A 16,684-nucleotide genomic window follows, 5' to 3' on the forward strand; every position below is an offset into this window, starting at 1 on the left:
TTCCAGTGTCCTATTGTTACATATATTGTGGGAAAAGAGCCTTGTCACTGGCACAATTCCATCTTCAAGAGACACACCTACATTTTCCAATGGGAGGCTCTTATTGCAACTGGCATTCTACTAAGCAAACTCTTGGATCTCAACAACAGGTATTAAGTTCAATTTGTGTCTCAGAAAGATCATGACAGAACTTCTAATAAAAATAATTAAAAAGAATCAATATGTTCTTTAAAGTTCTGGTTCAGTATCACCACAGGGCTAACACGAAAAGTGATTGCAGAAACTGACAGGTTATGGGTTAGGATTCAGAGATCTATTTTAGGCATGCCAGAGTGTCGTGATACCTAATTAATACTTGGATTAATATTCCAATTCAAAGCATATTTACATAGAAATAATTCACACTGAATTCAATGGAATTTATTTCCAATTATGGCCCAAGCTTTCACTGACTATCTTATTTACTCAGATATGTGGACATGGTTGATGCAATAGAGGCAAAAAGGAAGTTCAGCAGACTGAGAACAAAAATCACGTTAACTGAGCAAATGAGTTGCCTTTAATCACAGAATTATCCCATTAACAGAACATCATGGAATAGCCTCTGGAACTCTTAAACACTGAGCTTGTTTAAACAGGCTCAGTGAATTTTGCAAAATAGGAAGAGAATGCCTTTGTCTTGACAACCAGAAACCATAAAGTTGTATGTTTGACAATTGTTGTTCCAAAAGTCAATCTTGTTTTCTACTTTTATTGCTATTATAATTATTACTATGCACACACACAAAAATCCTTCCTTGGCACATCTAATACTAGCTAGTTTGTATATTTTATACATATTTGTTCTTTTTTCCCTTCTCTGGAATATTTTTAAGCAAAAGTTTAAGATACAAACAGGAAAATGCTCTGAAGAGGACATGGGGAATAGGAATGAGCCTTTAGGTTCTGCCAGAGAAAGAAAAGGTACAACATGCTTTATATTGCAGTGAACATTCTGGATAGTAACAGGTACATGCATTTGAGACAGCGGGGGGAAAGGTTACTTTAATACTCACATTCTGCTGCCAGTTGCTTCTTGTATCTTGTGCATCTAGATAAACGAAAAGATTCTTTGGAAGGTTTCACAAGATGACATCCAATATAGGTTCAGCTGGATACGTTGGGTCTCAAGAGATTTTAGCTTTGTGCAAGGCCACTAGGAAGGTCACATTACTTCCTTTAGATCTTAAACAGCTAGCTCCTTTGTTATTTTTGTCATATACCACTTTCAAGTTGTAGTTAAAATATGCGAGAGGAGGTACTTGGAGAGATTTATGTTTCAGAAGGGAGGAGCCATTCCAAAGATCTGGAGATGTCAGAAAAGAAAGCCCAAATTGCAATATAGCTACGCTCCTATTAAATGTGGTCATTCATATGATGTGGAGAGATGGCCATCTGTAGTTGCTGGCTATACAGTACACAAAGTATTTCCCACAGAAAAGAAGTGGACCAAGATGAGAGTCTCTCTGCAATTATACCTGCAGTGTGGTAAGCAGCTGGCACATTCACTTCTTACTTTTGTAGGGTCAATTTACAACTCAGAGAGGATCATTCTGACTTACTTGCATAGGGATATCATCACACTCACAGCTGGGCCATACTTGTATTAGTTTCAAAAGAGCTGGTGTGGGCAAAAGTGAGTAGCCCTCAGAAGCTCCATTTTCCCCATCATTTGCTTTGCTTTACTTTTCTGCACTGAATTTTATTATAATATTCTTGCACCACTAAAAAAAAAAAATTTGAGGTGCAGCACCCAGTAAATGTTTATATTATTAGAAAAAACAATCATTGTGTAAAGCACTACCACTTTATCTTTTTTTTAAAAAAATTCAAACGTTATTGTAACAAAAAAAAAGTAGTCCCTTGTGCAAGCACCAATAATTTCCGAATCTAGGGTGATGTTGCTTTCACATTTTCATGGCAGGCTTTTTACAGGGTGGTTTGCCATTTCCTTCCCCAGTCATCTACACTTTACCCCCAGCAAGCTGGGTACTCATTTTACCGACCTCGGAAGGATGGAACGCTGAATCAACCATGAGCTGGCTACTTGAACCCAGCTTCCACCAGGATCGAACTCAGGACGTGAGAAGAGCTTGGACTGCAGTACTGCAGCTTAGCACTCTGCGCCATGGGGCTCCTTAACTAAACCACTTTAATTATCTTCATGTCCCAATATAAAAAATGAGAAAGGAACTGATTTCACACTGAACTATTACTTATTATAGGCTAGACTGGTACTAATAACAATATTGGCACCAATAGCAATATTTGGTGGTGGTTCTCTGAGGTTTAAGGCAATGGTTCTCCCAGTCAGGGGGATATCAGATTCTACTGCAGTACCATAACAAGACTTGTCTATCTCAACCCCTCTTCCTTGAAGACAAAGCAATTTTTTTCAGACCATGGTCAAAGTTGAAAGCCAACTATATCTACCACCACTAGGGTTCCCAACCCCCCGCCCTGCTGGGGGACCCCTGGTTTAGGAGCCTTTCCCCCCGATCTCCAAGAACGTGGAAGCGGGAGGGGTGGGGAAAATGGCGCAGCCTCGTAATCCTTGCATCCTCTCCAGCTGCTACAGGCGTCTCCTCGGGGAGTCTGGCCGGCGGAGGGGGGGGGGAGCTCCACCCCCAGAGGACCATGTGCGTTTCTACCTCCGGAGGCTTCAGTCGCTGATTGAAAGGCTTCCTCTTGGGATGGGGTGTCTGTGTTACTTTGAAAAAGTTGGCAGCAACTCGTGAGTAGAGAGGCCGATCCCCCTTCAGCGTTGCCAGAAATGGGGGGGGGGGGAGAAGTCTGCTGAGTACTTCATTATTCTCTATGTGGAGATCGATTCTCATAGGGTATAATGGGGAATTGATCTGGAGGTTTTGAGGGCTCTGGGGGCGCTGTTTTTTGAGGTAGAGGCACCAAATGTTCAGTATAGTATCTAGTGACTCTCTCCAAAGTATCCACCAAGTTTCAAAACAATTGGACCATGGGGTCCAATTCTATGAGCCCCAAAAGAAGGTGCCCCTATCCTTCATTATTTCCTATGGAAGGAAGACATTTAAAAAGGTGTGCTGTCCCTTTAAATGTGATGGCCAGAACTCCCTTGGAGTTCAATTATGCTTGTCACACCCTTGTTCCTGGCTCCGCCCCGATGTCTCCTGGCTCCACCCCCAAAGTTTCCAGATATTTCTTGAATTGGACTTGGCAACCCTAACCACCACTGCTTTTTAACTGGTTCGCTCAAGGACACAGGTTTTGTGAGATACTAGGTCTTTCTGTCTGATATAAATAAATGATCCTTGAGGACTTAAATTAGTCAGATTAGAGGGGTTTTTTTTAAAGTGTAGTATAGATGTCCTCCAACACACATCAAATGTGTCAAATAACAACTTACAAGTAACAGTGAAAGACTAGTAAAATGTTTGAAAACATTATGTAGTTTTATTAAAATATTTCATATTTTTGTCTAGAATTTCACTATAACGTATTTGCAAAATGAATGTCTGTAACTAGGATTTTATATTTAATAGCAGGAAATTAAATAAACTTAGTTCAATAAAACAATGACCAAAAAAGAAATACCTTACCATGTTTCTTTAAAATTGCAGAGGCAACTCAAGAGTATTTATCTATCTACCAGTTTTGAGGTATGTTGTTTAGTGAAGAACACAAATGCAAAACTGCTAGAAGTTATAACCAAGTATACATAATGCTGAAGTTCCCAGTTAACAATATATAATGATTGAGACACAGGCTAGTAACTACATAGTAGCAGCACAGTTCTAAAACTTGTGAAATGAGATACTGACATGTGGAATCAGGATATAGGTTTCTGTCTCCAATCCAACATGCAAACTGTTCAGAGTCCAAGGAAAGTACTGAACTGGATGAATAAGAAAGGTCTGGTATCTCAAGGCTTATTACAGGGCTGGAGGCTTCAGGCAAGTGCTTCACCATGTAGTAAGCCGATTCTTAAATCACTACAGTTGTTTCTACTCAAAATTTGAAGTTAGAAAGGTAGAAAATCGATGATTAGTAGTAAGTCATTCAGTGATATCTTATAGTTACATTATAAATACCATTCTAATGGCAGGTGAACTACATATTCCTTTACATCTAGCATGTTATTGTGTACCTCAAAACCAGTATCTGTAAGCAACAACATCAAGAAGAAAACACAGGACCTAATTTGTTATGGCAGAAACTTTTAAACAAAGAAGAAAGTGTCAAACAGCAAAGCCTCTGCTTAATCCAAATACTGTTTTTTAAAATCCAAAAAGTCTCTCTTCAGCTACCCATATACAGTGGCTGAGCCAGAATAAAAACCAATATAATTTGCTTTTATATGGACTCAGCTATGAGAAGGCATAAAAATGCCTTCTCCAAGCTGCACCACCAGCACAACTCAGCAAGTGAACTCAGAATGTCTTTTCAAATGCCTTTCAGTTGCTGAGTTACACAGTTGCTGTGCAATCGCCACCATGACAGTGGCACAGCTCAGCAAATGAACTCAGAAGGCATTCAAAGACACAGTCTCTTTAAATGCCTTTTGACTAGCTCACTTGCCAAGTTGTGCCGGCACAGCTTCTGAACTAAAGTGAACTCACTCACTGATTAGTTCTCTTGCCAAGTCATGCCACCACCACAGTGGTGAGACTTGGCGAGTGAACTGAGAAGGCATTTTTTTCCTCCATTGAAAGTAATGTGAAGTAACTGAAGTGGCCAAGTTTGCGGATGACACTAAATTGTTCAGGGTGGTAAGAACCAGAGAGGATTGTGAGGAACTCCAAAGAGATCTGCTGAGGCTGGGTGAGTGGGCGTCAACATGGCAGATGAGGTTCAATGTGGCCAAGTGCAAAGTAATGCACATTGGGGCTAAGAATCCCAGCTACAAGTACAAGTTGATGGGGTGTGAACTGGCAGAGAATGACCAAGAGAGAGATCTTGGGGTCGTGGTAGATAACTCACTGAAAATGTCAAGACGGTGTGTGATTGCAATAAAAAAGGCCAATGCCATGCTGGGAATTATTAGGAAGGGAATTGAAAACAAACCAGCCAGTATCATAATGCCCCTGTATAAATCGATAGTGCGGTCTCATTTGGAATACTGTGTGCAATTCTGGTCACCGCACCTCAAAAAGGATATTATAGCATTGGAAAAAGTGCAGAAAGGGGCAACTAGAATGATTACAGGCTTGGAACACTTTCCCTATGAAGAAAGGTTAAAACGCTTGGGGCTCTTTAGCTTGGAGAAACATCGACTGCGGGGTGACATGATAGAGGTTTACAAGATTATGCATGGGACGGAGAAGGTAGAGAAAGAAGTACTTTTCTCCCTTTCTCACAATACAAGAACTCGTGGGCATTCAATGAAATTGCTGAGCAGTCGGGTTAGAATGGATAAAAGGAGGTACTTCTTCACCCAAAGGGTGATTAACATGTGGAATTCACTGCCACAGGAGGTGGTGGCGGCTACAGGCATAGCCAGCTTCAAGAGGGGGTTAGATAAAAATATAGAGCAGAGATCCATCAGTGGCTATTAGCCACAGTGTGTATAGATATGTATATAAATTATTGGCCACTGTGTGATACAGAGTGTTGGACTGGATGGGCCGTTTGCCTGATCCAACATGGCTTCTCTTATGGTCTTAATGGAGGATAGGAGCACCTTCTTTGTTGGCCCACAGAATCAGACCTCCTGATCCAATTTTTAACACTTTTTTTTCTTTTTTAGAAGAAGCATCAGCAGCTATACTGAAGCTCTCAGGCCTCTACTCCCCAAAACAAAACACAACAAAACCCAAAAAACCTCCCCAAATTGATTCTTTATTATATCTTGTGGGAACCAAAGCTTCCTATTAGAATACAACGGAGGTGGGGGAAAAATGGTTTTCTGAATATTTCCTGAATCCAAATACCATACTGGTATTGGAATTCAGGAATATCAGTAAATACCAATATTTTTCAGGTTCAATATACCTGAACCCAAAAACACCATTTTGTTTGCACATCCCAATGCCTATCATTTAAAACTTGATTTAACTTACATCTGTAACATTAATAAAGATAATTATTGAGACAACAGTGAAAACAATATAAAGAAGAGTTTGATTTGGAATAATAACAAAAATATCTTATTTGATAATTATTTCCTCAATAAAAGAGACATTTTTAAAACACTCACAAAGGAGCTAATGATAGCTTATTAGGACTCACTTTTCTTCTTGAAAGATTAAATTTGGTACACTGATATGGTCAGTAAAGTTCCAAAGAACCCAAGATAGAGACACTATTAAACAATGCAAACTGGCAGCCATGAGCTTATTTCCCCCTCAACGGTCAAGAAAACACACTTTAAGGGAGGGGTGTTGAACTTATTTGTTATAAGGGCCAGATCCAACATAAATGTGACCTTGTCGGGCTGGGCCATGAGCGTCATAAAATGTAGTGCCAGGTAGTGGAGATATAAACTTTATAAAGGACAGACAAAACACATGAAAACATTAACACTCGTTGGACTTAAAGGTGTTTTCTTTATATCTCTCCTGTGGGATCCAGGGAACTGGACAAAGAAAGCTGTGGTTCTTTCCTTCCCCAGGAGGGGGAGGAGCCTCAGCCAACAGAAGGAAGAGAGGTTGTGATTGAGAGAGCCTGGCAAAGCAAGCTATCCCTCCCCAAGGACAACAAAAAATAATTCTTTTCTTATGTGCAGAGTAAGAAAAAGAGCAAGGATGTGGTAGACCCACTGCGAGGGCAGGAAAATGAAATTGTAACAGGCAATGATGAGAGAGAGGAACTGCTCAATTCCTACTTTTCCTCAGTCTTCTCTTCTGAGGGAAACAGAGCTCAACATGGCAAAAACAGAACATATAATGTGGGTATGAAGTTCCAAACTAGGATCAGCATAGGGGTAGTACCCAAACACCTAGTTTCTTTAAATGAAACTAAGTCCTCAGGGCCAGATGAACAGCACCCAAGGGTTCTAAAAGAAATTGCAGATGTAATTTCTGAGCCTCTGGCTATTATTTTTGAGAATTCTTGGAGAACAGGAGGTGACAGAAGATTGGAGGCAGGCAAATGTTGCTCCCATCTTCAAGAAGAGGAAAAAGGAGGATCCGGTAACTACCGACCCGTCAGCTTGATCTCTATACCTGGAAAAGTTTTAGAACAAGTCATCAGTCAGTCCTGGAACATTTAGAAAGAATGGCTGTGATTACTAAGAGCCAGCATGGATTTCTCAAAAACAAGTCATGTCAGACTAACCTGATCTTGTTTTGAAAAAAGTGACTACCTTGCTGGATCAGGGGAATGCTGTAGACATCGTTTATCTTGATTTCAGTAAGGCTTTTGATAAGGTTCCACATACTATCCTTGTTGACAAGTTGGTAAAATGTGGTTTGGATCCTGTTACCGTTAGGTGGATCTGTAACAGGCTGACAGATTGCACCCAGAGAGTGCTTGTGAATGGTTCCTAATCCTCTTGGAGAGGAGGGACAAGTGGAGTGCCTCAAGGATCTGTCCTGGGACCTGTTTTGATCAACATCTTTATCAATTATTTGGATGAAGGAATAGAGGGAATGCTTATTAAATTTGCCGATGATACTAAACTGGGAGGTGTTGCAAATACAGTAGAAGACAGAAACAGGATACAGGATGACCTTGACAGGCTGAAAAACTGGGCTAAAACCAATAAAATGAATTTTAACAGGGATAAATGTAAAGTTCTGCATTTAGGTAGGAAAAATCCAATGTATGGTTATAGGATGGGGGAGACTTGTCTTAGCAGTAGTATGTGCGAAAAGGATCTAGGGGTCTTAGTGGATCATACGCTGAACATGAGTCAACAGTGTGATGCGATGGCTAAAAAAGGCAAATGCAATTTTAGGCTGTATCAACACAAGTATAGTGTCCAGATCACGTGAAGTGATGGTGTCGCTTTACTCTCCTTAGGTAAGACCTCACCTGGAGTATTGCGTGCAGTTTTGGGCACCACATTTTAAGAAGGATATAGACAAGCTGGAACGGGTCCAGAAGAGGGTGACGAAGATGGTGAGGGATCTGGAGACCAAATCCTATGAAGAAAGGTTGAAGGAGCTGGGGATGTTTAACTTGGAAAGGAGGCGGTTGAGAGGTGATATGATCACTATCTTCAAGTACCTGAAGGGCTGTCATATAGAGGATGGTGTGGAATTGTTTTCTATGGCCCCAGAAGGTAGGACCAGAACCAATGGGTTGAAATTAAATCAAAAGTTTCCGGCTCAACATTAGGAAGAACTTCCTGACTGTTAGAGTGATTCCTCAGCGGAACAGGCTTCCTTGGAGGTTTCTAAACAGAGGCTAGATGGCCATTTGACAGCAATGAAGATACTGTGAATTTAGGGGGAGGTATTTGTGAGTTTCCTGCATTGTTCGGAGGTGGGTGGGTTGGACTAGATGACCCTGGAGGTCCCTTCCAATTCTATGATTCTAAGGGAGGAGCCTCAGCCAATGGAGAAAGCAGGGGCTTCACTCTGTAGTTCCTATGCAATTTAGCAAGCCTGGCAAGGCAAGCTGTAATGCAGCAGAAAGCAAGAGAGGGAGAAGGAAAGTCGACAGCCCGTTGCTTGGGGACCTGATAGGAGCCAGCCTGATTTGGCCCCTGGGCCACATTTGACACCCCTGCTTTAAGGAATCTCTTAATTATCTCAGACTGTTAATTAATCATCTTTTTTCCTCACTAAGGTTATAGGCATATGTTATATATGAAAGTAACAAAAATACTTTATTTCCAAGCTAACTTTCTAAAAAATTCAACATGATACATGAAATCTTTGCAAAAAGATGGTTTTGGTCATTTTTCTCTCTCAGTAATATGAAATTTGCTTTTGGTATAAGCTCATCTTTCTGATTATGATTAAACCTTCATACAAACAACTAAAAATTCTTGACCAAGAAGTCTATCATTTAGGTACAGGGAGATGAAGTGTATGAGTATCCCATATATTGACAGTGAAGATTTTAAAAAAATTATTCAAAGCAAATGCATCTTGCAGCTCTGCAGATATGTAAGTATTCTTAAATTAAACAAAGATAATGAAATGTATTGGAGCAAATCACTTGGGGCTAGAAAAGTCCGGTCATTCATGTTTCAAATAGTTCTCCAGACATAACAGTTCTGTAAAACATGAAATCTTAAACAGCAATATACAAGCTAAGACAATTCAACAGAAGGCTTTTACATTACCTCATCTATCCTTTCAAATTAATGCTGTAAACTTCATCTAAATACCTGAGAATGCTTAACTAAAGGAAAGATAAACATAAATATTTGTTCAGTCTTCCTATTTTTTTTTTAAATAAAGAGCCGAATGTTGGTGTTATTATGCCATGTATTTACTTGTGCTGTATTAAGGGATACTCCAGCTAAAACACACTCCTAACTTTCCACCTCCAGCTGCGTAATGTTATTGCAAACATTTTCTAAAAGTCAAGGCTACTTCAAGCATCATAAACAAAGCGAACATCTTAATTTTCCTCATTAAAAATACTCTGACGCTGAAAAGCCTGAACACATTTTATTAAGACTATCATTCCTCAGTTACAGATGATTTTCTGGGCCGGAGAACAAGATCTTTGACTGAGGCAGTGAGTTCTTGCAGTTCTTTTCGGATTGCTTCCGTGCTCTCTTCCAGTTCCAGGTTATTATCCAGGGAATCGTCATCTCCTTGCCCTATCTTCTTATTTTGGCTTATCAGTTGTTTCACTACTAATCCCTGATATCTGACAAGAGAAGAATGCTGATCCTGGTAAAAAATAAATAATTAAAAGAAGGGGTTAGTAAGGCAGCAGCTCAGATAACATGTAAGCATGTTTTTATTATATTATTATTTCTGCAGGTTTTACCGGAAGGCAACTGCGCTAGAGAAATGCTACACAAAAAATAACCATCAATGTAGTTCACAATACTGATATGTAAATCACAAAGCAAGGCAATCTTCACTAAATATCTGCTCAATTTAGTTAACAAATACAAGACCAAATAGGGAGCACACACATTATTCCAACAGAAGGGAGATGATTTTTAAGTACTGACAGAGTGTGAGGCAGAGAAAGAATATCAACCATTTGTGAAAAGCAAATAAGGATTTGGATGTGTGTGGTTTTGAAGAGGCCAATCATGCCTTCAGAAAAAAATTCAATCATTTACAGGGGAATTCTCAGAACACTTTCCTGGGAGTAAGCTCCACTGAAAATACCTGACTAAGATACTGAGTAGACCTGTTTAGGAAGGCACTGAGAGACACCCAACTGCCTCTGTTTTCTACTTGCACATCACTGTAGATCATGAAGTAATTTGAAGTGTAGTAAAAGAAAACAGAGTTGCATTCTCCTGTAACAAGCAGACTTGTTCAGAGTGTGATGGCTTGCAGAATTCCACAAACCTGATTTCTTGCTAAGAAAAATTTGCCAACAAATAAATTGAATAACATCTATTTCCTCCTATACTGTCCCATGATTTTTAATCCTTCATCTGGAAGATAGCAAGTTTAACATAGTTTAGTGGACTCACTATATTTGACAATAATTTTAGACCTGTTTGGTTGAAAAAGTAGAATACATGTTAAAAATAAACAAATGTGCATATAATAATGCTGGTCCTAGGGTTACATGAGATACTGGTTTCAGTTTGGTGGAATCCACTAGGAAAGAGGGAGACATCCAGAGGTGACATAAAAAGAGAAAATATACATGTTTGGAAAATGAAAAACTCATCTTTTAAGACAGTCTGCAGTCATATGATTAAACTAGTTAATTTGTCCTGTTTTCAATAGCTATGTCTGAGAAAGATACTGTCAACCATTGAGCATATCTGCAAAACAATGTTACTGAAAGGTGATTTCAAAGATTCAAAATATTCAACAAAGAATACTTTGGTGCCAATACTCCCTATAAGCTGTGGAGTCTCGTGAGCAAAAATTCTGCTTCACGAGCTACTGGCATTAAAATTATGAGCAACTGCCAAAATCAGTTTGCTCTGGGGCCATGTTCCCTGAGCTAAGACAAAACTGTGTGAGCTGGATGCTAAAAACTGTGAACTAGCTCACACTAACTCAGTTTAGAAGGAACACTGTTTGGTACATCTTTTAACACCTGAGAATTTTATTGTAAGATTGCTTATCTCTTACAATAGCCAGTTTGGTGTAGTGGTTAAATGCGTGGACTGTTATCTGGGAGAACCGGATTTGATTTCCCACTCCTCCACTTGCACCTGCTGGAATGGCCTTGGGTCAGCCATAGCATTCACAGAAGTTGTCCTTGAAAGGGCAGCTGCTGTAAAAAGCTCTCTCAGTCCTACCTACCTCACAGGATGTCTGTTGTGGGGGGGGGGGGCGGAAGTAAGGGAGATTGTGACCACTCTGAGACTCAGAATATAGGACGGGATATAAATCCAATATCATCTTCTTCTTTACAGAAGTACAATCTCCAGGTTTCCACTGGCATAGTCAAATCACTTTCTATGCTGGAAATCTAGCTGAATCTGACACATCTGGAGACTCACAATTTTGGGGAAAAACAGAATCTAAGTGACATAAGAGAGAACAAAAGCTGTGTTGTAAAGCTAAGGTGGTCATTAATTTTCTGATTCTGTCTAGTAGGGACTAAAATTTTGTTGACGATGAGAACTGTTTAAATGGCATGCAGAAATACTATGTCCTTTGAAATGGTGCATTTTACTGCAAGCAATAAAACAGCCCACACCACACAGAACACATTTTAATAGTTAACATTACAAAATTCCAAATTCAGTGGACCATCCTCCAAAGTTATCTCCCAAAATGAGTTTATAGCCATTACCCAACCAATTCCATCATATGGGTGTGTGTGGGAGGGGGCTATTAAACCAAAGAAGCAAATGCCAAGATATAATTATTTGAAAAGTCGAAGCGGGTACTTCCTTATCTTTTGTCTCTCTCTCTCTCTCTTGGCTTGGCTTCGTGAACGAAGATTGAAGATAAATTACAGAGTAGAAATTCCAGTATAAAAAAACCCTCCATTGGTCTTCTCTATAAATACCTCTGGGATCTTTGTACTTAAGAAAGTAATTATCTGTGGTACACATCTTCCTGGTGCATGAAGCATGCAGTGAGTAGAGAACTGGAACAGCAAGACTGATGTCAGATGGAGAACAAGGGCTGGATCTTCTGTCACTTTCAGCTGTTCAATGAGAGCTTGTCTGTGTTGGAACAGGATTTGCCTAGAGAAACAGGACATATGCTTAAAACAGGATTTCACCAATTTAATTACTTGCAGATTTGGAATAATGACAAATACATATATGAGACAATGTGGCCTAGTGGACACACTGGAATTGAACCTGAGGCACCACTGTTGAAAATGCAGCTCTGTGGTATGCTTTCTTCTGGGCAGCATTCAACACGAAAATCTCACATTTCCCCATTTGTACTGCAGTGATAACAGCCACTTACTCTTGGGTTAGTGATAGCGACTTACTCTTGCATTACTTTGCTGTTTAAAAAGCATAAAGAATAATTTACTGATGCTAAATTGCCAAAAGTCACGACTGCTACCAAATGCATTATTCTAAATATATTATTCTAAATACTTTTGAGCTGCAATGATGTTATAAAGCTAGGTGGTAGCTGAGTTAGTCTCTTACAGCAAAATTAAACAGGACTCTGGTGGTGTCTTCACTGGGAGAATGAGCTCTGACTCAAAGAACCTTATACTGCAATGAATTCTGTTAGTCTATGCCAGGGATGGCCAATGGTAGCTCTCCAGATGTTTTTTGCCTACAACTCCCATCAGCCCCAGCCATTGGCCATGCTGGCTGGGGCTGATGGGAGTTGTAGGCAAAAAAACATCTGGAGAGCTACCGTTGGCCACGCCTTATGCCACCAGTCTAATGATGGTAAGGAGCTCTATTGATTTGGAACATCTGTTTAAAAAGGCCAGCAGTGCAATTCAGGATGTCCTGCTGATTCTGAGGAATACTCTGAAAGGAGCATTTATGACCATGATGCATTAGAGAAGCTGCTGCAGTCTCCCAATTAGTTAGATATGGATCTTTAACTCTCCAGTTACTTACCCTGCACTAATCCTTACTATTCAAGCACTGCCCAACTGATCAATCACAGCAGAAGCTGTCATAAATAGTAGTAAAGCCAGAGGACAAATATGTGCTAATCCCACCTGCAATATCTGATCATAATTTGTGAAGTACGCTTTTTGCAATTTTTGTTTAAACAAGCCACCCAATTCTCTCAGCCTCTAATACAGTACCCATAAGCAGCAACGTTTACCCATCAGTACTGAAGGATTTAACACACTCACGAGATAGATACTTGCACCTTGTTGACAGTGCAGTCCACAAGACTAGGGAATGCCAAGCTTAAGATCAAGGTCCTGCTAAGTGGTTTGATATCTATGTAAACAACATCCCTTAAGACTGTATATGTCTGATCAAGGTACAGATCATGGCTGCATACTAACAAAGAAGAACAAGTTAATAAGAAAAGTGGAAAACCGCTTTTCTGAAAAAACAGTTGCTATTAAAAGATATCTCAACTGTCTACTTATTTACCTTCCCCCTCTCACAGCTACGGCTGTTCTTTTATCAATAGTAACTACTTTAACAAGCATGCCCAAAATCACTTTCTTTAAAGCAATGCCCCAAACCTGTTGATGTTCACTGCAGGGTTTTTTTGTCCTCAAGATGGCAGCTGAGACCTCAAATTCAAATTCTCTACAACATTAAAAGAGACTGCAGGTTCTCTCCTGCCAGCACTTATGGAGGCATAATTGAACAGCACTCAGAGGCCATGAACTATGTTGAGATGGAAGAGGAAGGAGTGACTGCAGCAGTTTGTTCTTCATACCTTCTCTACTTGGGCCCTGCCTCTTAATGCTGGAAGCGGGTGGGGGGCAGAGGTTGGGATGCTCCACAGGGTGAGGAAAACTGGGACTTTCCTTTTGAGAAGGCAGAAAAGCAATTAATAAGATGTTTGGGTATGAAATTAATTGAAATCTGGGTGGAACTAGATCTTAAGGGGAGAGAAGATGGCTGTGATTGTTGTTTAGGACTCAGAACACACTTCTGCTTTGTATTCAACTTATGACTAACTGCCAAGGCTGATCTTCCATGAACATAATATCACTAGTTTGCCAATAATTATAGCTGCAGTAATTATTATTATTAGTGTTAATTACAGCAGCAATCAGTATAATTCTTGCGTATAATGCCTCAAAGATCAAAGCACTTACAAAAATTAAGGACACAACAATAGGCCCTACTTGCATGCAGGCTTACAGGCTACTAAGGGAAAAAAAGGAAAGAAAAGGAGACATAAAAAGAATGGAATGATGTGGCACAGGCCTGCATAAACATAGTATGCCTTATATGCCTTAAGGACATATAAAACATTGTGGCAATCTCCTTTCTTATGTATGATGGTCTGAATGTTTTGGCAGTTACTGCAGTGAAACAGCAAAAGGCAACTAATAATAGTTACAGACAGATACCCAACAGAACAGTTGACTCCATGCCACTCTATAAGTGATTGACATGAAGATATACACTGAGCCTTTAATGCAGCTCTTCTGGAAGTGGGACACTTTCCATTTTGGACATTCTGATGTGCTCCATGGCAACCAAATCTCTCAACCAGGATTCCACTGTGCATTTCATAATTCTAGAATGCATCAATACAAGTAGAAGCACTGATATTTATAGTGTAGTATTACACACACACACAAAGAGGAAAACTAAAAAGGGGAAAAGTTATGTGAGAAAGCTTAATCAAAATCCTGATCATGTATTTTTATTTTAATGGCCACAGGTCACTGTTTGAACGGGGATCTTGTTACAGTGCCATGCACATGGAAGCTGTGCTGCAGCAGGAAACAAGTGGCTTAGTATTTTGGTGCTCAAATCCACTGCTATACTCAGTTCACAGTCTTCAATGAGTTCACCTATTGCCATCCATCCATAGCTACCACCAGCCAAATCCTCCTGGGAAACTCAGAAAATCATTATGGTAATAGTTGATAGTAAAAAGAGTTCTTGGGATGGGTGGCACTGAGGGAAACTGTGGTGAGAATGGTTCATCAACAAAAGCGAGGGCAAGATATGTAGAACTCACACTTATGGGCAGCCACCACTGATTATTATATTGCTGCAGAATCAGGACACCCTTCCAATATAAAAGCAGAGAATTTGCTCCTATTGTGGACTCCCCAAAGCAAAAATTGAATTGCAAGAGAAGTACCTTTCTTTCTTCTTATCCCCTCTTTTCACCATAATATCACAAGCTTCGGTAGCAGCATCAAAAGCAGAAATAAATTCTTCCAAGCTCTTAAAAAAAAAAACAAAGAAGCAAATATTTGGCTTTTATGTCCTTTTCACTCGTGCCAATTCAAATTCTGGAAATTTCCCCAGCACTTGAAACATTTTTGTTCATGCAGAAGTAAAGCCCATGGAGGAAGGAATCCAAAACAAGTAAATGAATTCAAGTAGCGAGATATAACTACATTCAAAAATATTTGAAGAAAAAATATTAACTTGTTAACATTTAGCACAATATATAAAACAGATGAAATATAGTAAGGTAAAAGACTTGCTGTTCATACTTCCACCAATCAAGTATTCATTTGCTAGTCTAAGACCCCCATAGAATGAATTCCTTTCTCATTAAGGTCGTGGGGTCATTACGCATTTGCAACATACTAACTGGATGGAAATTTAGCACTAAGAAGGGCTGAGGAGAGCTCACATTCTTCATTGCTATTACTTTATAGAGCATTACTCTACAAGACTTCAAAACGCTGTACAATAGGCTACACTGAGATGCATTATGTTTCCTATGGCCAAATAAATACACTTCTAACACAAATTTATAGTTTCCAGTGAAAAATGTAAGAACATGAGAAACACCATGTTGAATCACACCAATGGCCCATCTAGTCCAACACTGTGTCACATACTAGCCAAAAATGAGGTGCCATCAGGTGGTCCACCAGGGGGGCCAGACTCTAGAAGCCCTCCCAGCCTTACCCTCAATCACCAAGAATACAAAGCATCACTGCTCCAGACATGGTGTTTCATCTATACCTTGTGGCTAACAGCCACTGATGCATCTCTGCTCCATGTTAATCCAGTCCCCTCTTGAAGCTCTCTATGCTTGTAGCTGCCCCACTTCCTGCAGCAGTGAATTCCACATGTTAGTTGCTCTTTTGGTGGAGAAGTAATTCCTGTTATCTTTTCTAAGCTTACTGCTCATTAATTTCAGAGTGCCCATCAGTTCTTGTATTGTGAGAAACAGAGAGAAGTCCCATGCATAATTTTGTAAACCTCTATCATGTCACCCCACAATTGTTGTTTCTCCAAGATAAAAGCCCTAATCTCTTTAAACCTTTCTTCTTAAAAAGATAGTGTTCCTTCCATCCCCTTAATCATTTTAGTTCTCCTTTTCTGCACCTTTTCCAATGCTATATCTTTATTAACGTACAGTGACCAGAATTGTATGCAGCACTCCAAATGAGATTTATACAGGAGCATTATGATACTGGTTGATCTCCTTTCAATCCCCTTCCTAATAATCTTCAGCATAGCATTGGCCTTTTTTATTGCAGTCGCACACTGAGTCGACATCTTCAGTGA

General features: G+C 39.8%; 1 protein-coding gene across 1 annotated transcript in view; it reads right to left on the reverse strand.

The window, feature by feature from the left end:
- Positions 1-9,562: 9,562 nt before the first annotated feature.
- LOC132590825 (E3 UFM1-protein ligase 1-like) overlaps positions 9,563-16,684 on the reverse strand; it is a 41,154-nt gene continuing 34,032 nt past the window's right edge. The window contains exons 18-20 of the mRNA XM_060263756.1: positions 15,294-15,379; positions 12,082-12,262; positions 9,563-9,809 (exon numbers count right to left, since the gene is read on the reverse strand). Coding sequence (XP_060119739.1) covers positions 9,594-9,809; positions 12,082-12,262; positions 15,294-15,379 — 483 coding nt within the window. The 3' untranslated portion in view covers positions 9,563-9,593. The remainder of the gene's footprint in view (positions 9,810-12,081; positions 12,263-15,293; positions 15,380-16,684) is intronic.

Source organism: Heteronotia binoei, unplaced genomic scaffold, assembly GCF_032191835.1.
Source record: "Heteronotia binoei isolate CCM8104 ecotype False Entrance Well unplaced genomic scaffold, APGP_CSIRO_Hbin_v1 ptg000825l, whole genome shotgun sequence".
Taxonomy (NCBI): Eukaryota; Metazoa; Chordata; class Lepidosauria; order Squamata; family Gekkonidae; genus Heteronotia; species Heteronotia binoei.